Source organism: Hemitrygon akajei, chromosome 12, assembly GCF_048418815.1.
Source record: "Hemitrygon akajei chromosome 12, sHemAka1.3, whole genome shotgun sequence".
Classification (NCBI taxonomy): Eukaryota; Metazoa; Chordata; class Chondrichthyes; order Myliobatiformes; family Dasyatidae; genus Hemitrygon; species Hemitrygon akajei.
This window is the reverse complement of record NC_133135.1, coordinates 27,973,035-27,999,692: the sequence shown is the minus strand read 5'-3', so window position 1 is coordinate 27,999,692 and position 26,658 is coordinate 27,973,035. Positions and strand designations below refer to the sequence as shown.

General features: G+C 39.7%; 2 protein-coding genes across 9 annotated transcripts in view; one reads left to right on the top strand and one right to left on the bottom strand.

Annotated features, from left to right (window-relative positions):
• Positions 1-6,511, bottom strand: part of szt2 (SZT2 subunit of KICSTOR complex) — a 242,331-nt gene extending 235,820 nt beyond the window's left edge. For all 6 annotated transcript variants that reach the window (XM_073062784.1, XM_073062788.1, XM_073062786.1 and 3 more), the window contains exons 1-3: positions 6,372-6,511; positions 1,937-2,062; positions 671-844 (exon numbers count right to left, since the gene is read on the bottom strand). In XM_073062784.1, the coding sequence (XP_072918885.1) occupies positions 671-844; positions 1,937-2,062; positions 6,372-6,398 (327 nt within the window). In that variant the 5' untranslated portion in view covers positions 6,399-6,511. The remainder of the gene's footprint in view (positions 1-670; positions 845-1,936; positions 2,063-6,371) is intronic.
• Positions 6,512-6,522: 11 nt separating this feature from the next.
• Positions 6,523-25,710, top strand: med8 (mediator complex subunit 8). 3 transcript variants are annotated; one of them, XM_073062801.1, is made up of 8 exons: positions 6,573-6,614; positions 7,302-7,413; positions 10,232-10,353; positions 11,938-12,082; positions 15,041-15,181; positions 15,988-16,075; positions 17,149-17,394; positions 25,065-25,710. In XM_073062801.1, the coding sequence occupies exons 2-8, from the start codon at positions 7,402-7,404 to the stop codon at positions 25,127-25,129; spliced, it is 819 nt and encodes a 272-aa protein (XP_072918902.1). In that variant the 5' UTR covers positions 6,573-6,614; positions 7,302-7,401; the 3' UTR covers positions 25,130-25,710. The 3 variants fall into 3 exon arrangements, with proteins under 3 accessions (XP_072918903.1, XP_072918902.1, XP_072918904.1); XM_073062802.1 differs by lacking the exon at positions 7,302-7,413 and having other exon boundaries at positions 6,523-6,614; XM_073062803.1 differs by lacking the exons at positions 6,573-6,614; positions 7,302-7,413 and adding an exon at positions 6,864-6,884.
• Positions 25,711-26,658: the final 948 nt, after the last annotated feature.

Sequence of the window (26,658 nt, the reverse complement as noted above, 5' to 3'; positions counted from 1 at the left end):
ACTTGACATGTAGCAGGCAGTAATATCTTAAAAATCAACAGGGCCCAAGAGAACAGGCACAAGGACTCCAACTAAATGCAGAAAAGCCAAAGTTTGAAGGATCAAATTGACAACAATTAACAAATAACAAGAACAGGTGCATCAAAGCCTTCTGTATAAAATACTGAACCAATTAATTCTAAATCCCCTTTAAATTACTCTGATTCTCAATTAAACTGTGAACTTTATGGAGGCAGCATGGTAACATAGTGGTTAGCCCAACACTTTGCAGCAGCCAGCTGTAAGAATCAGGTTCAATTCCCTCCACTATCTGTAAGGAGTTTGTATGTTCTCTGTATGATCGCCTGGGTTTCTTCTCACATTTCAAAGACAGAGTTAGAATTAGTGAGCTGTGTGCATACAATGCTGTCACTGGAAGCATGGCAGCTCTTGTGGGCTGCCCAGCACAAACTTTGCTGATTTGATTTGATGCTAAATAATGCATTTCATTGTAGTTTTGATGTGCATGTGACAAATAAAACTAAACTTTAACTTTTGTATGAATAAACAGGAAAAAGCTACATCTGTTGTGTCATTAATAAAAGCTGTCAACCAGAATTGTTGATTAAACTCAGATGCAGAGTTATCTAATATTCACTTTAACTCTCTTCCCAATATGACAATTACTTACCACAATGCCTGTGGACGGACTAAGATCCAATACAATAACAAAACGATATCGTTGAGCAAAAAAGATGATATGGGTTGAAGGTACTAATTGGTAAGTATGAGCAGCAACATGTTCACCCTGCTGCCATCCCTTTGGTAGGACACTTAAAATATCTAGTTCATTCTTGGAGTTGAGCTAGAAAGAAAAAGACAAAATTTCTGTCACATGGTATTGTTAGAAAGCATTTCATTACAGAGAGCTGTAATTCCTCCTTCCCTTGACATATGAAACAACAACCCTGGCGTAAAACTGGTATGTATCTAATAAATTAAGTAATAGTATTGCACTTTGTGAGAATACTTTAATCTACATGCAAACTGGCAAAAAACAATCTTTGAAAATGTTTTTATTATAACTTAACAAAATATACAAATGGAAATTCCTGTTGTGACATTTGCTTAGGTGAAAATTTAGTTTTGGACTCCTCTTCACAATGCCACTCTTATTTTTATAATTACTATAAGGAAGCTACCGCACCCCCCCCCCCCCCCCCCCCCCCCCACCTTCCTCTGTGTTCCAAGGAATAAAGACTCCTTGCTACAATTCACGCAGTCTGGCCCTGATAACACCCTTCCTGCACTCTTTCCAGTTTAACTACATCTTTCCTGTAACAGGGTGACCAAAGGTTTACACAGTACTCCAAGCACAGCCTTATGAGTGACTTGTACAGCTGCAAAATAACTTTGCAACTCCTTTCCTCAATATCCTGAATGATGAAGGCCCACATACTAAACAGCATTTTCACCACCCAGTCTACCCACAATGCTGCTTCCAGTAAACTATGCACTTATAATGTTTGGTCCTTCTGTTTCATTACACTCCCTAGTACCCTACCATTTGTGGTATAAATACTATGCTGGCTTGTCTTTCCAACACACATCACCTCGCACTAATGAAATCAGACACGTCTTACATTTCTGAGACAGAGATAATGAAGAGGTTAATGAAACCTTTTGCATAAGGCATGAAGAAGTATAACAAATTCCACATTTTTAGAGTTTTTTTCTACTAAACAGCTAAACTGAAATTGATATTACAGGAAATTTACTTTCAATTGCCTCTGCTTATTGGTTGCATGATGCTGAGCCACACAGATTAAAGATACCCTTGTGTCAGTTCAAGATACAATTGAATAAATATGCCCATCTGGGCTGGGCACTAAAGAAATAATGTCCTGTTTCACATTCTTTTTAAACAAATCCCATCTTTCCCCATCCTTTTACTCACAAGCTCTGACTGAGACATCGGCTGAATATTTTGATTGAGCTTGCTGAGAAACCAAGCTAACCGCACATTCCGGGAAATCCGGTATTCCTTCTTCATAAGCAGGAAAACCTGTCCTGCTTCTTCCACCTGTAAAAATAAAACTGAGGTAACTATCACAGAATACAGGAAAATCTCTTGGACCACAGGAAGTCACGTGAAAACAGTGGACTGGAAGCAAACTTTTTTTCTTAAAACACCGTTTTCCCGCCACTTAATGAGGCCATGCTTTATTTGTCACCCATCCCTTTCACCCAACTCCTCACCACTTCGCTGCATATAAAAGGTACGAAAATGAACAACCGGACAAGAATCAAGTGCTACTTGCAGAAGAAACTTCCAAATTTCTAACATTCTTTAACTGAAGAGGTATTTCCTAACTGTAGTCCTAGAAAGTTCTCCTCTTATTTTTAGTAAATTTCTTTCTGGTGTGTTGCAAGACTCAGCAACAAGGGAGATACTTTCTCCTCGTTATCAGTTCCTTTCAGCACTAACTAAGATAAAAGAATATATTGAGACTCTATAAGGCATTTGTCAGACCTCACCTGGAGTACTACGAGCAGTTTTGGGTCCCTTATTAAGAAACGATGTGCCGGCATTGGAGAGGGTCTAGAGGAGATTAACCTACCTGGTGCGTATTTGGACTGTGACAGAAAACCAAAGGACCAGAAAATAAACACACATTCCACAGGGAGGACACACAGGGACTCCTTACAGAGGATGCTGTGACTGAATTCCAACACCCTGAGCTGTAGTAATTTTTAGCCCAAGGGTGGTGAATATGTGGAATTCATTGCCAAAGACAGCTGTGGAGGCCAAGTCATTGGGTGTACTTAAAGCAAAGGTTGATATGTTCTTGATTAGTAAGAATGTTGAAGATTGCAGAGAAAATGGGATTTAATAAATCAGCCATGATGGAATGACGGAACAGGCTCAGTGGGCCAAATGAAATAATTCTGTTCCTACATCTTATGGAATATATACTTTAAGACTACATAATTTCTTGACCCTCAAATGTAAATAATTGAATTATTTTTCAGAATAACTTGTGATAATGCTGATCAACCAATGAGTTTGAGGTGAGGCAGAGCCTATATTCCACAGCAAACAGTCACTTACACAGCAAAGTTAATTTACTCTGAGAAACTTTTCTCTAGTTTCATTACTGAAAAATTGCAAAGTTGCAGAGCCTGTTTTAAAATGTATGCACTTCCGCATTTTATTTCCTTTGATTAACTTAAAAGTCTATTTTAAGACTCAATTGATAATTTTGGCTAGAAAATTTTTAAAAATATCTTTGTAACATAGTCAAAACACTTGTGCCTCAAACTTCTGTTGAAGGTGATAAACACTCCAATAAATCCTAAAATGAGAGCAATTCAGTAAGTGTGAAAGATTAGAGTTGCCAATTCCATCTAAAGCTGACTGAAGACAAAAAAAACTGGTTAAATAGAATTCTTTCAACACCATAGTAGCTCAGTTTGTATTTTAGAAGCATCCAAACATGTAGCTTAAACACATCAAATGTATTTCTCAGACAGCGCAACTGAATATTCAGTTAACCATCTAGATAGATAATTTACTGATCCCAAAGGAATTTGCATTGTCACATTAGCATTACAAGTGCACAGTTATTAATATTAGAAGAGAAGTAGAAAGAATAAAACTAAGTACCTCAAACAGTCTAACAGGGGAGGGCAGGGGTGTCATTACTTCCCTGGCTATAGGTTGACTCATTATAGAGCCTAATAGCGGAGGGTAAAAATGACCTCATATTGCACTCTTTGGAACAGCGCAGTTGTCTTTGTTTATTACTAAAAGTGCTCCTCTGTTCAGCCAAGGTAGCATGCAGATGGTGAAAAACATTGTCCAGAATTGCCAGGATTTTTTGTAGGGTCCTTTGTTCTACCACAGCCTCCAGTTTGTTCAGTTTGACTCCAATAACAGAGCCAGCCTTTCTAATCAGGTTTATTGAGCCTGTTGGCATCACCCGTGTTGATGCCACTGCCCCAGCAGACCACCGCATAGAAGATTGTACTGGTGACAACAGATTGGCAGAACATGTGAAGGAGAGGACTGCATACTCCAAAGGACCTCACTCTCCTCAGCAAGTGGAGACAACTCTGACCCTTCTTGTACACAGCCTCTGTGTTAGTACTCCACTGAAGTCTGTCATCCAGGTGCACCCCCAGATACTTGTAGGTCCTCACCACATCCACATCCTCACCATCAATAGTAACAGGGAGCAGTACATCACCACCTCCTTTGTTTTACTGATGTTGAGCTGCAGATGATTCAGCTTGCGCCATTTGACCAAGTCCTCCACCTGGGCCCTGTATTTATCCTCCCGTCCTCCCTTCATACACGCAGCTATTGCTGAGTCATTGGAGAATTTCTGCAGATGACATGACTCAGTGTTGTATCTAAAGTCAGAGGTATACAGCGAGCCATTCCCACTCTGTGGAGATTAGTTATTGATGGTTTCTCAGACTCATACAGCAGCAAAACAGGCCCTTTGGCTCACTGCCTCTGTGCTGACCTTCAATCACAGTACTTCCATTTTACCCTCCCCACATTCTTCCCATGGATTCTGTCACTCAAGGGGCAATTTTACTGCAACTAACCAATCAAATTGCACATCTTTGTGATTGAGGAACACGGAGTGTGGGAAATCCCACACTCACAAAGAGAACTTGCAAAATTCCAGACAGACAGCACCAAAAGTCATCGAAAGAAGGCAAGACAGTGGCTATACTTTATTAGGAGCTTGAAGAGATTTGGTTTGTCATCTAAAACACTCAAAAACTTCTAGAGATGTACCATGGAGTGCATTCTGACAGGCTGCATCACTGTCTGGTATTTTGGGGGGGGGGAGGGGGAAGGGAAGGGTTACTGCACAGGACCAAAAGCAGCTACAAAACCTTGTAAAATTAGTCAGCTCCATCTTGAGTACTAGCCTCCATAGTATCCAAGACATCTTCAAGGAGCGGTTCCAGAAAGGCAACGTCCATTATTAAGGACCCCTATCAACCAGGACATGCCCTCACATCATTGTTACCATCAGGTAGGAGGTACAGAAGCCTGAAAGCACACACTCAGCATCTTGGAAACAGCTTCTTCCCGTCTGCCATCCAATTCCTGAATGGACATTGAACCCATGAACACTACCTCACGTTTTTAAAAAAATATATTATTTCTGTTTTGCACTATTTTTTAATCTATTTGACATACATAAACTTATTGTAATTTATTTAACTATTTATTCTTTTCTTTCTGTATTACCGTGTATTGCATTGTACTGTTGCTGCTAAGTTAACATATTTCACAACACATAGCAGTGATAATAAACCTGATTCTGATCAAAACCAGGTCAAGTTGCTGACAGACAGCACCTCTTCTTTCCACATAACTGCCACTCTAACTTCAAACTTTCTACTTCAGGATCTGTTGCATTAACATAACATTGCCCTCCCAATATCCACATGTTACTGTGATACTTCACTGTCTAGTGATAATTAACTGGCTTCCTCTAATATATGTGTAAGAGAAGATTGTGCATTCCCCTCAGAAGAAGAGAATAGAGAAATAACTAGAACAATTTGAGATTAGCATTGCTATTTCCGTCTCATGCTGACTGAAGAAAAGAGCGGCTAACCAGGAAAAAAAAGTAGCCCGTATTGACTTCATAAGGAAGATCTTGCTCACCAAATGCAGAATTTTTTTTTAACAGAAGTAGATAATGGAAACACAGTACATGTCATTTCTCTAAATTTCCAAAGGGCCTTCAATCAGGAAGAACATAATAGACTACAGAACAAACTCGAAGAATACAGGGGTATAAAGGCCAAAGAAAATGAAAAGCATTCCACTGTCCCTATAGACCCACCCATCCTAGTCTGGGGTACACACTCACCAAGCCCATATGTTCAAGGAACACAGAAGCCATGACAAACAGCCCACCCCCCACCCCATTACGCACCGTTAACAAAGTACTGTCACCTCTCTCCCAATGTGCATCCTGCACTCCGTGCATACTGAGCACCACTCCTCTCACCCTGTGTTTATTGTACACCCACTCCTTGTGCACCTTCCATCCTGCCTCACACTCTGCTGACACTTTCCCCACTCCCTATACTGACCACAATTACCTTAACTTAATCACACCTCGTACATATTGCATATCATGTGTACACCCTGTACCGTGCCCAGTCCACCATTTCCCTAGCGTTATTTACAGTGCCCCCCACGCCCCTCTTGTGTGCCCCATGTCCCCGCACCCCTGTACAGTTTCTGCCCCCACAGCCCCTACACGTGCTGTCCTCACTCCGGACCGTCAATGTTTACATACGACTGACAGTGACTGCCCCGGCCCATCCCGGCCCCCCCGGTACCTACTCACCTCCGAGTCTCTCTCTCCGCCGGACATGTTGACTGCCCGTTCTCATGCCGGGACCTTCGCCCGACCGCCCGCCCGCCGCTGCCTACCCTCGCCAGACGCGATCCCAACAGATCATCCCAACCTGCCGCTGCTTCCTGACCTCTGAACTCCGAACCCGGAAACGGAAGCAGGCACCGGTTTTGGAGGAGGGCGGAGCGGGTGCCAGTTTCCGTTTCGAGGGAGCTGGTGGCGGAGGCGATGCAGGTGAGGCGGCGGGCATCCGGCGTGGGTTTCAGCTTCGAGCTGATCCCAGATCCGCGGGGTTGCTGGAAGTAGTGAAGATTGCAGGGAAACATTCACTATCCGTTTTTTTTTTGTTCTGAAGAAAGTCTGGCAGCAGTACACCCATTTTCATTATTCATATAGCCCATTCGACACAAGTGTGTGTGAAACTGAGATGCTGACATCTTTACAGCTCTCGTCAACTCACACTATTGATATTGGGGCTTGGTTCACATTGGCACCCTGAATAAGGTGAGAGAGCCTTAAAGGTGAAGGATGGGAATTACAGCAGCTATTGCAACTAGTAGACTTATTGAAATCATTGAAGTGATGGAGTAGAGGAATTGGATGAGATCCGATATCTTGGGGGTTGGGGGGGGGGGAATTACAGAGCTGGAGGATCTATCAGAGGGATAAGATATACCAAGACTAAACATCAAAGTAAAATTTAATTATTAAAGTACATGCCTATCACCGCATACAACCCTGAGATTCTTTATTCTGCAGGTATACTTAGCAAATCTGTAGAACGGTAACTAAACAGGATCGCTAAACTGTAAACAGCAGGAACTGTGAACAAACTGCAGTTAATAAATAAATAGCAATAAATAATGAGCATAACAAGATAAAAGAGACCCCAAATGAATGTAATATCCCCTTTTGTTCAAGGGCCAGATGGTTGAGGGGTAGTAACTGTTCTTCAACCTGGTGGTGTGAGAGTCCTGAGGCACTTGTACCTTCTACCTGATGGCAGCAGCGAAAAAAGAGCATGGCTTTGGTGGTGAGGATCTTTGATGATGGATGCTGCTTTTCTACAGCAATGTTTCATGTAGATGTGCTCAATGGTTGGGACGGCTTAACCCATGAAGTACCCTGCCAAATATATTACCTTTTGTAGGATTTTCCACTTGAAAGGCATTGGTGTTCCCATACCAGGCCACAAAGCAGCCAGTCAGTGCATTTTCCACCACACATCTATAGAAGTTTGCCAAGGTTCTTGATGACATGCCAAATCTCCACAAACTCGTGAGGAAGTAGAGGCACTGTTGTGCTTTCTTAGCAACTATATTTATATTTTGTGTCCAGGACCGGTCCTCTGAGATAATGACACCCAGGAATAAAAGTTACAGACCCTCTTCACCTCTGAGCTTCCAATGATTACTGACTCATGGACCTCTGGTTTCCCTCTACTATCAGTTCCTTAGTCTTATTGACGTTGAGTGAGAAGTTGTTGTTATTACACCACTCAGCCAAATTTTCAATCTCCATCCTGTCTGCTGATTCATCACCACCTTTGATACAACCCACAACAGTGGTGTCATCAGCAAGCTTGAATATGGTGTTGGAGCTGTATTTAACCACACAAACATTGGTGTAAAGCGAGCAGAACAGGAGGCTAAGCACACATTGCTGTGGTACTGCTGTGCTGATGGGGATTGTAGAGGAGATGTTTTTGCCAATCTGAACTAACTGGGGAGATCCAGGATCCTATTGCTCAAGGGGTATTGAGGCCCTGGTCTTGGAGTTTGCTAATTAGTTTAGAGGGGATGATAATGTTAAATGCCAAGCTGTAATCTATAAAGAGCATCTGAATATATGCATCTTTGGTATCCTGATGTTTCAGGGTTTTGTGAAGAGTAGTAAAACAGCAGCATACACTGGATTGATTCCTCTGTTGATAACTATTAAGAACTAATAAACAGTTTTATAGTACTTGAGTAGGGTTGGTAGTATTCTAATTTGTTCTGGGTTTTTTTTCCATTTAAATACATAATTTATTACTCAGTTTGTCTTTTTTAATACTTGTTTTAGGTGTATTGGAGTTTTCAGAGCAAAAATGAACAATATGTTTCAGGTTTTTGAACAAGTATTTTATTGATTTTCCAAACCTTGAGTGTCAGCAAACACAGAAAATTCATAGAAATGCTCTGACTCCAAAGATGACCTTTTAACCCATTAAGTTGTGGCTTCTATTAGAATATTCAGTGTCCATCAACCAAAATGGCTCATTCTATTCTCTCTCAGTCAGTTTAGGAAATGCTATTGTTCAGATCCTTCTAACATGGGCACTTTCACATCACTTAACATGTTAAACAGAGAAAGCCTCGGTCCAAGGGCCAGAAGTCCAAGGTGATGACAGATGAGACTCTGATATACACAGTTTTGCTCTCACGTGTGCTTCAACATGCAGAAACTCATTTTATTGAGTTTGTATAATTGCATACAGTCAATGTTGAGAATGTGAATGACAAATTTTCCCATTCACATCCTCTTCCTCAACACCGACTATACAACTTTACAATCTCATCCACACGTTTTCCTCTGCACTCTAGCCTCCACCAATCATTCCTGAAGTTCTTTCTCCCTCTCAGCTGCTCCCCCTTCACTTGGCTCTTGCCAGGTGAGGAAAATTTTTAAGTATAGGGGAATAAGAGGTAATTAAGTAGAATTCTTATGGGATTTGGCAGGTGGTTAATCTGGCTGAGGTCTAGAGCCAGAGGGTAGAGTCTCAGAATAAGGGGTAAGCCATCTGGGACTGAAAGCAAATTTCTTTACTTGGGTGGTAAATCATTGGCATTCTCCACTGATGAGGGCTGGGGAGGCAGTAGATTTCAGTTTACAGTAGATTTCTGGATATTATGATTGTGATGAATCTCTGAGAGGCCTATTTCCTCTCCCATTTCCGATGTTCCGGATGCTGGCTGCCCATTGTATTGAAGAGAGAGGTGCTTGCCAATTGTCCTTTTCCTCATTTCCCAGCAGGAGCATTCACTTGATTCAGTTCAAAGCAGTTCCCCTGAATTGATTCAGTTTGCAAAACCTCCACCAACAGTGAATGCTCCCCATATTCCATATTTGGACTTCCTAGACCTTAATAGGAACAGCTTTCCTTTACCAATGCTATCTAAACCAGTCATGATCTAGAGTACCTTCATCAAATAAATTTCTTTGAACTTTTTTGCATTAAGAACCACCCCGGTTTCTCCAGCCAGCCTTGTTGAAATCCTTCGTACTTTGAACCTTTGTAGTGGATCTTTTTTGCACCTTTATCTTTATTAGTAGTAGCATCAGAGAATATAAGGTTACACCCAACTGTTTTCATATGATAAGGAAGACAGCAAAGTAAGACTACGTGGTAATCTGTTAAAGAGCCCTACCAGGAATCATTACAGAAGTTATACCTATTTAGCTTTTTGAACAGTATCACAAGTTGCAATAGACAGGCTTAGAGATACCAGTCGAAATGAGAGGACAGAACGCCATCCTTACAGTGTCTGACCAGCATGGAAAATTCTTTGTTGGCATTGCCATGATGCTATATCAGTAAGCATTTGGCAGTCGTACATCTGAACTCAATCTGGATTATCAGGACTTCCTGATGTCACTCTTTATAAAATGCTACCGTAACACCAAGGGAATCTCCCTCCTCACCTTCCCATCACACACCCCCGGGGTCAGACACAGAGTGAATCTCCATCCACACCGTCCCATCACACGTTCCCGGGGTCAGACACAGAAGTAACTTTCATTTCACTCTGGAATTAAATTTCTGCAAAAAAGGAATATTTTATTCAAAGTTTAATGTTTACTTTCCACAGCCACAAGAAGAAAAGCAGCTGGAGGCATCAGTGGATGCAATTATCAGTCGTGTGGCTGATCTGAAGAACTCTTTGGCAGCTTTCATCCTGAAACTGGAGAATGAATTTGATCGGATGAACTGGTATGAAGCCCACTTCCTTCTCTGTCTAATTCCTTTAATTCTTTGTTGCAAAGTAACTTCAGATATCAGCAACCCAGTATGAATAATTTCCATGTTGGTTGATATGAGAAATACAGTTGGAAATCAGAATTAGTGTCCAGGTTAAAGTTTTTTATTATTGAGGTACAGTGCAGAATAGGCCCTTCTGACCCTTTGAGCTACACCACCTAGCAATTCCCTGATTTAATCTGAGCCTAATCAGGGAATAACTTACATTGACCAAATAGCCTACCAAATGGTATGGATTTGGACTGTGGGAAGAAACCAGAACACCCAGAGGAAACCCACACAGTCATGGAGAGAACATACAAACTCCTTATATTGTGCCTGTATTGTAAAGCATCGTGCTAACCACTGCATTACCATACCGTAAATTTTATTAGGACAGCTCTGTTCGGATTTTGCAGCATCTAGCCCAAGCTTCACCTACAATATTCCTGCTTTGTTAAAGCATATTAGAAAGAGCCTTATCACATTCGTCTAAAAATTAGATCAAACAGCACAATTTTTTTTTGCTTTACATGTTAATTGCAGGCTGTAGCTAAAGAAGAAGCTTACCGGTTGCATGAAGTTGATTAATGTCTACATGGGGGTATGAATGAAGTCTGGCAACAAGAGCTTCCTTTTGTATTTACTTTAAATTTTCCCTTTTTTAAACACTCAGAATCTTTATCACGTTTCCTGAATACCTTCGGTTGACTTCTGCAAGTGTTGAATCTCTAAAATAGAAATATAAAATGCCAGAAATTCTCAGCAGGATTGTCAGCATCTCCAGAGCCTGAAACAAACTAAACATATCAGTTTCTGTTGTCTCTCCAGGAGTGCTGTTTGATTTGTTGAATATTTCATTCAGAGCAGTTTTGAGTTTAAAGATGTGAGGCCAATTTTTTTTTTAAGCATACTTGCTTTATTCAACTGAGCAGAAATCTACATATCTTTTATATATGATCTTTTTTCTCTTTTCATTTTTTGCAAAGAGGTTACAATACGTTCATCATAGTATTGAGAAGGAATAGGTGGGGGGGAGGGGAATGTTCCTTGACGGAGTTTTGTTGCAGACTAGTGAGCCTTTGTCAGAAGGTATATAATTAATATTAGAACCATTGATGTTAGCAAGAACTGGCTTCCAGAAGGAAAATGAGCACTAATCAATCTTGTATATTACAGTGACCAATTTCTGAACTATTGTAGCTCCCCACTGTGACAATGCAGTTTCTGTTCCTCATATAGAGTGGTACTGCTTGCACCTTGTGATCTCAAAACCAATTACTGCTTGCAAGTGTCAGTATGTTTGAAAACAATACGATGGCTGGTTCTTGCTTCCATCATTTGTTCCTTTACTAACTATGTATCTTCTGATCATGACTTACTACCTATCAAGCTTATGCCCATAAAAAAATACTTTTTATAGTTCTGATTAAGGCGAAACAGAAAAACAGAAACTGACTACATACTCTTGAAGTTTGGTTCCGTTTTCAAACTGCTGTTAAAGTTTCCTGCAGCTGTTTTGCCTAACCTGACACCTATCTTTCAACTGTTGTACAGGCCCTCAGTCTTGGATAACTTTGCTCTGGTATCTGGGCAGCTAAACACCTTGAACAAGCTCCTAAGGAATGATAAAACACCGATTCTAAGAAATCAGGTCATCATTCCATTGCTGCTTTCTCCTGATCGTGATGATGAATTGATGGTATGTCATGAATCCAATTGCATCTACTCCATTACTTAACAAAAGCTGGGAATTCTTCACACCCAATTCTTCTTGTGCGATATCCTTCTCACTATACTGGAAAGGGTCCAGATGAGGTTCACAAGAATCATCCCGTGAATGAAATGGTTCATGTATGAGGAGTGTTAGGCGGCTCTGAGCCTGTACTCGCTGAAGTTTAGAAGAATGAGGGTAGATCTCATTGAAACCTATTGAATATTTAAAAGCCTAGATAGAGTGAATGTGGAGAGGATGTTAGCTATAGTGGGGGGAGTCTAGGTCCAGAGGGAACAACCTCAGAATTCAAGTACATCCTTTTAGAACAGAGAGGAGGAGGGTTTTTAGCCAGACTGTGGTGAATCTGTGGAAATCATAGGCACTGATGGCTGTGGAGATCAGGCCATTGGGTATATTTAAAGCGGAGGTTAATAGGTTATTTATTTGTAAGGGTGTCAGAGGTTACAGGAAGAAGGCAGGAGAATGGGGTTGAGAGGGGTCATAAATCAGTCATGATGGAATGGCCTAATTCTGCTTCTATGTCTTGAGGTTTTATAGTCTATGTTCTGGGTTAACTGGCTGAATATTTCAATTCTGAACCATTAATTTAAAGGATATCATATTCTCTATTTTTCAGAAAGGCAGTATCATAGACAGCTGTCTGAAAATGAAGCAATATAATAACCTTGTTAAATTGAATGGATTGATAACTTAATAACAAGAGTGAAAGGAACATCATTTATCTTTATAACAGTGACATTCATTCAGGAAAAGATAGATGTGCAGATACTGGAAATTATAGATAAAAGCAGAAAATACCAGGGAAAACATGGCATGTCATGCAACATCTATCCAGAAAAAATACAATCAATATTTCAGATCAATGACCTTCTGGCATAATATTGACCAGAATATGTAGCACTTTCTTCACAGATACTGTTCAACTTGTTGAGTATTTCAGCAGACAGTTTAATCTTGATGGGTCTCCCAGGAAGGTATAATTTTACAAAATGTTTCTTCAAACCTTGGTGAATTTAATGGGGGAGGAACAGCTGGTTAGAAAGAATCTGGCATGGAAAATGTGCTGTGATTCAGTAGTTCATTCTGTATGCAGGAAGCATAGAATTATTTAGATTATATATTTTACCTGTTGATAGCTTCCACATTGACTTCATTGAAATTTATATCTTTACCTTTAAATCTTGCAAATTCATATAACTCTGTTGTGATAATTAATTCTATGTGCAGTGAAATGCTTTCTATAAATTATATAAGGTCCTCATAATATTCTCAGTTTTGAAAGGTGAAAAATAGCAAGTGCTGAACCAACTCCAAATAGCTAAATTAATTATTTAGTTACAATTAAATGATTTATAGAGGCAAACAACATACATCATAGAAAGTAAATTGTATCTAGAACAGCTACTTCAAATTCGCCTCTTTTCCTCTCGGAGTGATATGGCACACGATCCTGTGCTTGAGAAGTACTAAAAGAACAAGAGCAACCATTTCTCAAGCAAAGCATGAAAAATACTGGAAATCTGAAGTGAAGCAGAAGACGTTGAAAATACTCAATAGGGATCTTGAATTTAACTCTAATCATCTCTCCATGAATACTGTGTAGTATGCTGAGAATTTCCCAACATCTTTCGTTTTCTGAACAATTACCCTTGTTCCTGATTCCTCCTCGATTGTATCTTCTGATGACAAAACTTCTAGTCAGAAGTGAAAAGTGGTTGCTACAGCAAAAGCCTACACACATTTTGGAACGCCACTTCTAAATTATAATGCCTCCTTATTCTTAAACCAAATGTATAACCTCACAATTCTCTGCAATTTCATCTGCAATGTGCTTCATCATTCTAGCAGACTGGTCAGTGTCTAACACTTCCAGTGTGTACGTCATTTTGCAGATTTTGAAATTGTGCCCTGTATTTTCTGGTCCCAAATCATTAATATTTAACAAGTAACAGAGTGACTTTAGTTCAACCTCTAGGGAACACCATTGTACAATTAGCTGCAGTTTGATAGACCAAGAATCACTCTTGCTTATTGTCTTCAAGGAAATTTATACCAATGGAGCCTTGTATTGGTAGGATTTATTTATTATTCCATTGCCTTCAGTTTTGTAGACAAACCTGCTGTGTGGTATTTATTAAATGTCTATTACTCCGTCCTTTCCATGTTCTGGGGGAAAAGGAATAAGAGCAGATATGCGAGAAATACATGAGGCACAGTCAAAGACTCAATGCTACACTAGAGTGAAAGTCAAGGTCAGGAGTAAGAAGTCATCTTGCTGTGTGAAAAGTCATCAGAACTGATACTTTGTTACTAAGCAGTCCCCTACCTTAGAGACAGAATCCTGAAAGGGAACAGAAGATGGACCGTGTGAAGGTGTGTGCAGGGTGAAATTTGGCAGCAAAAGTTTTGAGTTTTGTATGAGTTCAAGAAGCAGTACCAATACAATAATCAATGTAAACAGAGAAAAGATTCAGGAAGATAACCTGAGTAGGGATGAAACAAGTTTTATTCAGTTAAAGCCTTTAATAAATCTGTGTTGATAATTATTTTCCAGGTATCTGTTCATGTTGTCTCAAGATTATTATTTCTAACAAATTTCCAACCATTAAATTTAGACCATCCTGTAGCCCTTAAGTTTATCCTTATAAATTTATTTCGAGCAAGGATATCAATTGCAATTCTCAGGAGACTAAGGAGATTTTGGCCAGTACCTCTGCAATTTCTGTCCTTACTTCCCTTAGCAACAATTGGAAGAATTTTGTCCCGACCTGGTGATTACAAAGGTTTGGCACAGTTTTGGAGAGAAGCATTGATTTTCTTTCAAAACTAAATAAAACTGCATCTTTTGCTCTAGAGAATTACAAGTGTCAGAAATGTTTCAAAAATTATGACATTGCCTGCTGATTTTCTGTCCTTTCATAGAAACTAACAGAGGGTCGAGTTCCAGTTTTCAGTCATGAAGTGGTTCCAGATCATCTCCGGACTAAACCAGATCCAGAAGTTGAAGAACAGGAAAAGCAACTAAGTGCAGAGGCAGCACGTCTGGCACCTGATGTAGCTCAGGTATTGCATCATTAACGTTTAGAAATATAGTTTGGTTTTATGCAAACAAATGAAGGTAGAAGTGACTAGCAGACTACTTGAGGTGGTTGAAATGGTTATCATGTCAGACGTCGAAGAAAGAATGTGCTGGCATTCAAGAGAATGATCCCCGGAAAGAAAGGGTTAGTATATGAGGAGTGTTTGATGGCTCTGGGCCTGTACTAGCTGGAGTTTATAAGAATTAGAGTGGATCTCATTGAAACCTATTAAATATTGAAAGGCCTAGATAGAGTGGACGTGGAGAGGATGTTTCCTTTAGTGGGGTAAACTGGGACCAGACAGCATAGCCTCAGAATAGAAGGATGTTGATTTAGACGGACAGAAGGAATTTCTTTAGCCAGAGGATGGTGCATCTGAGGAAATCACTGCCACAGGCATCTCTGGTGGCCAAGTGCTTCATTAGTAAGGGCGTCAAAGGTTACAGGAGGAGGCACGAGAATGGGTTGGGAGGGATAATAAATCTGCCGTGATAGAATGGTGGAACAGACTCAGTGGGCCAAATGGCCTAATTCTCTGACGTATGGTCTTGTATGTTCAATGAAACACTGCTAAGTGATTACCTAAGGTCCATTTGCAGATAATATGATGTCATTGAAATTGAGAAACAAAAGATTTGGATTACTTTGTGGTAATTGTACTTTGTTCTTATCGTTTTGCAAACAAAGGGCGCAAACTAAGTGAATATTTCAAGATAATAATGAAATTAATGTATTCACTGAACAGGTAATGTTTCAAAATAAATTTGCTCATGTGTTGCTATCGTGCAGAAATATGTCCAGTCTATGAACAAAATGTGCAGTAATCTACTTGAGAAACTCAACAACACCCGGGAGGACCGTGAGTCTGAGAGTGGAGGTATGCAGCAAACAAAATAATTTATAATTGTTTCACAGCTTTTTTATGATTTGAAAAATGCTTTGAAATTTCTGAAAAATATTATTAACATAGCAGAAGAATCATATTATTCGGCTAGAAATTTTGAACCTTAATTCCAACTTGATGCCGAAAATCTGATGTTTTATATCTGCACACCATTGGTAATAGAGATAGCCAGTGAAATCTTTGAAAATGTGTCAATCTGTTGCATCTGCCAGCATGTCTATTGTTAGTTACTGAGAAGAAGAGACCCTGAACTATGTATTGTATGGTAAGTTCCTAAATTAATTCCCTCAGTATGTGAAATATGGCCCTATGGGCTAAATGCCAGCAATTGATTAGTTTTTCTCTAATATAAGCTCTGCCTTCATCAAATCATAGATAAGGAAAGGGGGGGAAATCTATTTATTAATTAACTAACTGAAATTGCAGCAGTTAGTTTTGTACAAAAGCACTTCCAGTGATGCAGTGAGAAGGCTCCATCCATGACACTCAGGGAAAATTAAAGTCAAGTATATCACTAAATTCCAGACTTGAGCAACTTACTGTGCATGCTTATAAAATTTTAATATTTTATAATAACTTTAAAGAATAAAATTTTATAGATACTGCTGAAGAAATGCCCTGGATAGGAGGAAATGAGGCAAAACAATCAATATTTCCTTTAAAATTTATCAGTTAGTTTTTTTTCATTACAAAAGCACTACTTTTTTTCTGTGTAGTCAGGTTTTATAGATACGGTTAAAGAAACGCTCTGCATGTTTGTGGTAGCCAATGTTAAAAGTATGCTCAGTAAATTGCTGAAGTCTGGACTTTAGTGATATATTTGACTTAAATTTTCCCTGAGTGTCATGGATGGAGCCTTCTCACTGCATCACTGGAAGTCCTGTTGTCCTTCAGACCTCGTTGCTAGACTCTGGGACATGGAAGCATTTCCAGGAGGATCAGATCCAGGCTAGCAAGATCTGGTCAATAATTATAATGTTGTAGAGGAACGTTAGAGTAATCAGGACTTGCAGTATTTTGGACTTGCAATGTTTCTTTCCTTTTAGCTCTGCGACAGAACAAGCAAACCTTTAATCCAGCTGATACAAATGCTCTAATCGCAGCAATTGGATTTGGAAAAGGATTATCCAAAGCAATCAGAACACAATCCCAAGGTGGAACAGTGGCCTCAGGTCAGTCTGTACCAGGCAGTGGCCTGCAGGGAGGTCCAAGTCTGTCACAGGTATCAATTCAAGGTGGGCCAAGCCAACAGGGATTGCCTGGGCAAGTTGCTTCACAGCAAGGTCAGCCAGGTAAGAAGTGCAAATATTAGATCAGTTTTCCCTTCTACTCTATTGCTGGAAAGCTACTGTATATATTCAAAACCATGGTTATTTCTGTCATATGACCCTTTATAATGCAAATCAGCATTTTTATTCATCATTTTCAAAACCTCAGAAGATCATATCAAAATTTATGTACTATAGTTAATTATCTCTGATGTCTAAAAGTATTTTGCAGCCAAATAAGTGATTTTGGTATTTGAGCTTTGGTTTAGTGTCAACATTAGAACCATAGAACATTACAGTACAGAAGCAGGCCTTTTGGCCCTTCTTGGCTGTGCTGAACCATTTTCTGCCTAGTCCCACTGACCTGCACCTGGGCCATATCCCTCCAAACCCCTCTCATCCATACACCTGTCCAAGTTTTTCTTAAATGTCAAAAGTGAGCCCGCATTCACCACTTCATCTGGAAGCTTATTCCACACTCCCACCACTCTCTGCGTGAAGAAGCCCCCTAATGTTTCTTTTAAACTTTTCCCCCTTCACCCTTAACCTATGACCTATGTTTTTTTTCTCCCCTAGCTTCAGTGGAAAAAGCCTGCTTGCATTCTCTCTCTCTATACCCATCATAATTTTATACACCTCTATCAAATCACCCCTCATTCTCCTATGCTCCAGAGAATAAAGTTCTAACCTATTCAACCTTTCTCTGTAACTCAGTTTCTCAAGTCCCGGCAACATCCTTGTAAACCTTCTCTGCACGCTTTCAACCTTATTAATATCTTTCCTGTAATTAGGTGATCAAAACTGCACACAATACTCCAAATTCGGTCTTACCAATGTCTTATACAACCTCACCGTTACATTTTTATAAAGGCCAATGCACCAAAACCTCTCTTTACGACCCTATCCACCTGTGACACCACTTTTAGGGAATTATGTATCTGTACTCCCAGATCCCGGTGCTCTACTGCACTCCTCAGTGTCCTACCATTTACCTTGTATGTTCTACCTTGGTTTGACCTTCTGAAGTGCAATACCTCACACTTGTCCGCATTAAACTCCCATCTGCCATTTTTCAGCCCATTCCTCCAACTGGTCCAAATCCCTCTGCAAGCTTTGAAAACCTTCCTCACTGTCCACTACACCTCCAATCTTTGTATCATCAGCAAATTTGCTGATCTAATTTGCCACATTATCATCCAGATCATTGATATAGATGACAAATAACAATGGACCTAGCACTGATCCCTGTGGCACACCACTAGTCACAGGCCTCCACTCAGAGAAGCAATCCTCCACTACCACTCTCTGGCTTCTCCCATTGAGCCAATGTCTAATCCAATTTACTACCTCACCATGTATACCTAGCGACTGAATCTTCCTAACTAACCTCCCATGCGGGACCTTGTCAAAGGCCTTACTGTAGTCCATGTATACAACATCCACTGCCTTCCCTGCATCCGCTTTCCTGGTAACTTCCTCGAAAAACTCTAATGGATTGGTTAAACATGACCTACCATGCACAAAGCCATGCTGACGTTTTCTAATAAGTCCCTGTCTATCCAAATACTTGTAGAATTTATCTCTTAGTATTCCTTCCAATAACTTACCTACTACCGATGTTAAATTTACCGGCCCTTAATTTCCTGGCTTACTTTTTGAGCCTTTTTTAAACAACGGAACTCCAATCCTCTGGCACCTGACCCGTGGATATCAACATTTTAAATATTTCTGCCAGGGCCCCTGCAATTTCAACACTAGTCTCCTTCAAGGTCTGAGGGAATACCCTGTCAGGTCCTGGGGATTTATCTACTCTGATTTGCCTCAAGACAGCAAGCACCTCCTCCTCTTTAATCTGTATAAGTTCCATGACCTCCCTACTTGTTTGCTTTGTTTCCATAGACTCCATTCCAGTTTCCTTAGTAAATACAGATGCAAAAAACCCATTTAATATCTCTCCCATTTCTTTTGGTTCCATACATAGCCGACCACTCTGATCTTCAAGAGTACCAATTTTATCCCTTACTATCCTTTTGCTCTTAACATACCTGTAGAAGCTCTTAGGATTATCCTTCACCCTGGACTGCCAAAGCAACCTCATGTTTTCTTTTAGCCCTCCTGATTTCTTTCTTAAGTATTTTCTTACTCTTTTTATACTCCTGAAGCATCTTATTTCCTCCCTGTTGCCTATACATGTTATACATCTCTCCTTCTATTAGAGTTCCAATATCCCTCGAGAACCAAGGTTCTTTATTCTTATTCATTTTGCCTTTAACCCTGACAGGAGCATACAAACTCTGCACTCTCAAAATTTCTCCTTTGAAGGCCTCCCACTTACCAATCACATCCTTGCCAGGGAACAACCTGTCCCAATCCACGCTTTTTAGATCCTTTCTCATTTCTTCAAATTTGGCTTTTTTCCAGTTTAGAACTCAACCCAAGGACCAGATCTATCTTTATCCATGATCAAGTTGAAACTAATGGTGTTATGATCACTGGAACCAAATTGTTCCCCTACACACACTTCCGTCACCTGCCCTAACTCATTTCCTAATAGGAGATCTAATATTGCACCCTTCCTAGTTGGTACATCTATATATTGATTTAGAAAACTTTCCTGAACACATTTTACAAACTCTTAACCCACCTAGACCTTTAACAGTATGGGAGTCCCAATCAATGTTTCATTATTTACTTTGCATGTCCTTACAGTGATGTAGACTTAGTGGCCACCTTATTGGCTCTTCTGCACACCACTGTTGCATGATTATTTAAGTTAATGTTGCCTTCCTGCCAGCTTGAACTAGTCAGGCCATTCTGCTGTGACCTCTCGTTAACAAGGTATTTTCATCCACAGGACTACTGCTCATTGGATTTCCTTTTTGTTTTTGCATTAATCTCCAGAGCCTGTGTGTGTAAATCCCAGATTAGTAGTTTCAGAGGGTTGTAAATCTAGTCAGCTACAAAGTACCCAGGACATCTTCAGGGAGCAATGTCTCAGAATGGCAGCATCCATTATTAAGGACCTCCAGCACCCAGGGCAAGCCCCTTTCACTGTTACCATCAGGTGGGAGGTGTAGATGCCTGAAGGCACACACTCAGCAATTCAGGAACAGCTTCTTCCCCTCTGCCATCCAATTCCTAAATGGGCATTGAACCCTTGGACACTACTTCACTTTTTAAAATATTCAGTATTACTGTTTTTAGCATGATTTTTAATCTATTCAATATACGTATATTGTAATTGATTTACTTTATTATCATTACGTTCATCTATATTATGTACTGCTGCTGCTAAGTTAACAAATTTCACATCATATGCCATATAACAATTACAGCACGGAAACAAGACATCTCAACCCTTCTAGTCCGTGCCACACGCTTATTCTCACCTAGTCCCACCGACCTACACTCAGCCCATAACCCTCCATTCCTTTCCTGTCCATATACCTGTCCAATTTTTTTTTAAATGACAAAATCGAATCTGCCTCTACCACTTCTACTGGAAGCTCGTTCCACACAGCTACCACTCTGAGTAAAGAAGTTCCCCCTCGTGTTACCCCTAAACATTTGCCCCATAACTCTCAACTCATGTCCTCTTGTTTGAATCTCCCCTACTCTCAATGGAAAAAGCCTATCCACGTCAACTTTATCTATCCCCATATAATTTGAAATACCTCTATCAAGTCCCCCCCTCAACCTTCTACACTCCAAAGAACAAAGACCTAACTTGTTCAACCTTTCTCTGTAACTTAGGTGCTGAAACCCAGGTAACATTCTAGTAAATGTCCTCTGTACTCTCTATTTTGTTTACAAATAATTGACTGTAATTTAGTGACTTTCTATTCAAGCACAACAAAAGCCTTACTTGCTACTTACCTATGCCTCCTTGCCAAAGCCTCAAGTTCTCACTCCTAAACTGATTCCCTCACACAATGGCTGCTCTGCTTTGACCCTGCTTTACTTTTATTTGCTCCTGCTAATGAATGCGCCAATTCTCGCGAAACGCTCCTTTTTTAAACTCTTCTCACCGACATGTGCGAAGCTCTCTTTGTGAGTCGATTGGTCCACCACTAATGAGTGAAGACGTTTCCCGGCATATTCCCTTAAACATTTCACCTTTCACCATTAATCCATGACCTTTAGCTGTAGTCCCACCCAACCTCAGTTAGAAAAAGCCTGCTTACATCTACCCTATCAATAGCTCTCATAATTTTGTATTCCTCTATCAAATCTCTCAATCTTGTACATTTCAGGAAATAAAGTCCTAACCTATTGTATCTTTCCTTATAACTGAGGTCGTCCAGACCTGACAACATCCTTGTAAGTTTTCTCTGCACCCTTTTAACTTTGTTTACATCTTTTCTGTAGGTAGTTGACCAAAGCTGCACACAATACTCCAAATTATACCTCACGAGTCTCTTACACAACTTCAACAAAATTTTCCATCTCCTGCACTCAGTACTTTGATTTATTAAGGCTTATGTGCCAAAAGCTTTCTTTATGACCCTATCTGTGACGCCACTTTCAATGAATTATGGAGCTGTATTCCCAGATCCCTTTGTTCTGCCGCACTCCTCGGTGCCCTATCATTCACCGTGTAACACCTCACACTTGTCCGCATTAAGTTTCACTTGCCATTTTTCAGGCCATTTTTCTGCCTGGTCCAGATCCCATTGCAAACCATGATAGCCTTTCTCACTGTCCACCACACCCTGATCTTAGTGTCGTCTGCAAATTTGCTGACCCAGTTAAACACATTATCATCCAGATCGTTGATCTAGATGATCAACAATGGACCCAGCACCAATCACTGTGACACACCACTAATCACAGGCCTGCAGTCAGAGACGCAAACATCTGGCTTCTCCCACAGAGCCAAGGTCTAATCCAATTTACTACCTAATCTTGATTGCTAAGCTACTGAACCTCTTGACCAACCTCCCATGTGGGATCTTGTCAAATGCCTTGTCAAAGTCCATGTAAACAACATCCACTGCCTTGCATTCATCTACTTTCTGCTAACTTCCCCGAAAAACTCTGTAAGATTGTTTAGAAAAGACCTACCATGCATGAAACCACACTATCCTTAATCACTCCATGTCTATCCAAAAACTTAAATATACAGTCTTTTAAAATACCTTCCAGTAACTTTCCCACCACTGACCTAAACTTCCTGGTTTATCTTTAATGCTGTTCTTAAATAGTGGAACAACATTCTCTAGCCTTCAACCCGCTGGTACTTCACCTCTTGCTAAGGATGAATTAAATATCTCTGATAGGACCCCAGCAATTTCTGCACTTGCCTCCTGTAGGGTCCAAGGGAACTCCTCCTCAGGCCCTGGTAATTTATCCACCCTAATTTGCTTCAGAACAGTAAGCACCTGTTCCTCTGTAATCCGTAGTGTCCAGGAAGTTGATGCTGCTTTGCCTCACTTTTATAGACCCTGTGTCTGTCTCCTGAGTAAATACAGATGTGAAAAAATTCATTTAAGATCTTCCCGTCTTTTGGCTCCACACATGGTTTACCATCCTGATCTTCCGATGACCAATTTTCTCCCTTGCAGTCCTTTTGCTCTGAAGCGTCTCTTGCATTTCTTGTACTCCATAAGCACTACAGTTGTCCCTATACCTGCTTTGTACCTTGTTTTTCTTAACCAGGGCCTCAAAATCTCATGAGAACTAAGGTTCCTTACACCTGTTATCTTTACCTTTTATTCTGACAGGCACATACAAGCTTTGTACTCTCAAAATTTCACTTTTGTAGACCTCCCACTTACTAAGTATACCTTTGCCTGGAAACTGCCTGTCCCAATCCACACTTGCCAGATCGTTTCTGATACCATCAGAATTGGCTTTTCACCAATTGGGAATCTGAACCCATGGACCAGGCCTATCTTTTTGCATATTTACTTTGAAACTAATGGCATTACGATCACTAGGTGCAAAGTGTTTCCCTACACAAACTTCTGTCACCTGCCCTGTCTCATTCCCTAATAGCAGATTGAATATCACACAAACTTTTACAGTATGGGAGTCATAGTCAATATGTGTAAAGTTAAAATCACCTACTATAAAAATCTTATGTTTCTCGCAACAGTCATCAACTTCTCCACAAATTTGTTCCTCTGAATCTCTTAAGACTGTTTAGTAATCTGTAATATAGCCCTATTAACGTGTTCATACCTTTCTTACTTCTCAGTTCCACCCATAACACCTCACTAGATGAGTTCTCCGGTCTGTCCTAACTGAGCACTGCCATGACATTTTCCCTGATTAGTAATGCCACCCTTTAACCCCTCCCACTCTGTTGGATCTAAAACAACAGAATCCCAGAACATTGAGCTGCTAGTTCTGCCCTTCCTGCAACCGAGTAAAAATGGAAGTTGTTGGAACTTACTTTGACATATGTGATAAACTTATGGAATATAATAATCAAGGAAAGCAGTGAAGTATACAGTCGGCCCTCCTTATCCGCGAATTCAACCAATCGCGAAAACCCTAAGTGCTCTTCCAGCACTTGTTGTTCGAGCATGTACAGACTATTTTTCTTGTCATTATTCCCTAAACAATGCAGTATAACAACTATTTTACATAGAATTTACATTGTATTAGCTGTTATAAGTAATCTAGAAATGATTTAAAGTATACGGGAGGATGTGCATGGGTTATCTTGGATCAGGATCTAAAACAATTGGAAGTCCTCTTTACTAAGTAAGTCGGAACAGGTACATACGGTATTATTTAGCGTCAGTTAGTCAAACGTTTGCATTCGTATATAGTATGTATTTTACCTTTCTATGCATATAAAACACTTAAGAACATATGTTTCAGCGCCGGGCTCAGAAGTTCCCGAGTTCGATCTAGTGACAGGTCGCTATCGAATGTGCTCTCTACCGTGCCGGGTTGATGTGGAGGATCAAAAACCCAAAAATTAAACCACTGCGTTGCTTAGTAATAATCGTAGCTTTCATCGGGGCAGGGCCTTTCATATGCTCCATTAAAATTGTTCCAATCATTGACCGACTGTAGCCTAACGCTTTTCCAATAACCAATGGCATTTCATCTCTTTCCGGTCGCTTTATTCCTTCCACCTTATTGTCAATCGAGATCATGATTATTATCGTGAACAGAAACACCGTGGATTCAGAGCTATGCTGGGTCCTAATGCCCACCGCTCTGAACATGTTAAATAAAGTCTGGGGTTCCGCTAGGTCCTAAAGACCACTACACTGATTCAGGTTAAATAAGGGACTTGAGCATCTGTGATTTTTGGTATCTGTGGGGGGGGGGGGGGGTCTGGGAACCAATTCCCCCGCGGATAAGGAGGGCCAACTGTATAGAGTAAACCTGTCAAAATGTGGTAAATGTGTTCTTAAAAAGGCAATGATTGTGGTTATTTGGCAAATAAGTGTATTTTACCTTCTATTAGTTCAAGTACTGTATTTCCATTTAAATTCCCCTTTTCTTGCAGAATTTAATTTAGTACTGAATTATTACGCAGACTTCAATTCAGTCCTGCATTTATCATTGTTAGAGATCACAGTTAATGTTTTGTAGCATAATAAAATAACATTGATTATGAAGAGTGCTGGATAATTATCAGAGGTGGTGGGTTTCACATCCTGTACCTTCAGTGTGCTAAATTATAAGTATTAAAGTGTTCTCCTTCAGTTTTTTTCCCCTTTTTCCCCCAGGTAAAATGCCAAGTACCATAAAAACAAACATCAAGTCTGCATCAATGCATCCATATCAGCGATGAGCCCTGTGGCATAGATGTTGTCATAAATTGCCATATTTAGTGTAAGGAACAACCTGAAATGAATGTTAACTTGGTTGATAGTTTGAAGATTTTTTATAATTTAAGCATTTGTATATTTATAAACTTATAGTACACTCAAGATGGAAATTTGATATTAAATACAACGCATATATAAAGTGCTGCTGAATCTTCATGAAGATTCTTACAATAAACCTTCAGTGTACAACTTTCCTTTTTATTCATTACGTCCATAATCTGTGGATTCCAAATGGTACCCTGCATCTAGATTTACTGTAATTGAAGAATAATCTTTGCAACAATTAGCTATTACATGTATTTGACCAAGTTTACTTATGTATTAATGTTTATCATGATATATTTTTGCATTTTCAAACTGTCTTAAAAATCCATTTAATACCCATTAAGTTGTTGTTTCCCTCTGCCTTATGAAAAATTTATAAAATTTATTTAAAAAAATACCTTATTATTTATAATTCTCTTTGTAAACTGTATGCATCTAACATTACCGGGTGGTTTGTATAAAGTGTGTAACTGGTTTTTGAATAAAGAACTTTTTAATACTTCCCTGTACTTTGGTACCCACTCACCCAAAGACAAATGACTTAAAAATCTGTATAATCATTTATAAGTACCAGTAATTTATAAAATTCTTTTCCCAACCTAATTCAGATTTGGGATTCTGTCAGAATTAAAAATAGTTTCTTTTCCTACAGAAACATTTTCTACTTTTATTTCAAATTTCAACTATCCGCAGTTTGTAATTTTTATAAAATACTATCCTCTAATCAGTGTAAGATTTTTGCGCGATCTCAGTTTTACACACCTATATTAATCCCATTTTTCCGCATTGGGTCTATCTGCCTACTTAAGTACCTAGACTGTTTTAACTAAATGCATTCCATGGTTTACTATCTTCTGCTACAACATCTTTGTGTAACTTCATGGACTGTTTTAATCATTTTTTGAAGTTTTCTTAAGTGAAAGAGACTTTTGATCCACAAGAGGTTCGAGAAGCATCTGACACATATGACTATTGTTGAAAACAAAACTTGTATTTCTACTTCTGCAGATTTCAATTTCTATTTCCAGTATCTGCAGATTTTCTCATTTCTGTTTTCAGTAGGGAATTCTGAGATTTTGACAGCAGTGTTGAAGTAATAATTATTTCCAAATCAAGATGACATACAACTTCATTCTGGAAACTACTTAGAAGTAACAATGTTCTACCTTCTATAGAGCAGAACAGTAACATAGTAATTAGCACAGTTACTTTCCAGCACCTGTGATCACCAATGAAGGTTCAATTCCTGCTGCTGTCTGTACGGAATTTTTATGTTCTCCCCATGACCGCATGGGTTTCTTCCCATGTTTCAAAGATATACAGTTAGGATTGGTAAATCGCGGGCATGCTAAGTTGGCTCCAGCACAATCCTCACTGATTTGATGCAACTGTGTCAGTTATGTTTTTTTTAAATCTACATGTGACAAACCTCAATTGTAAAGTTCAA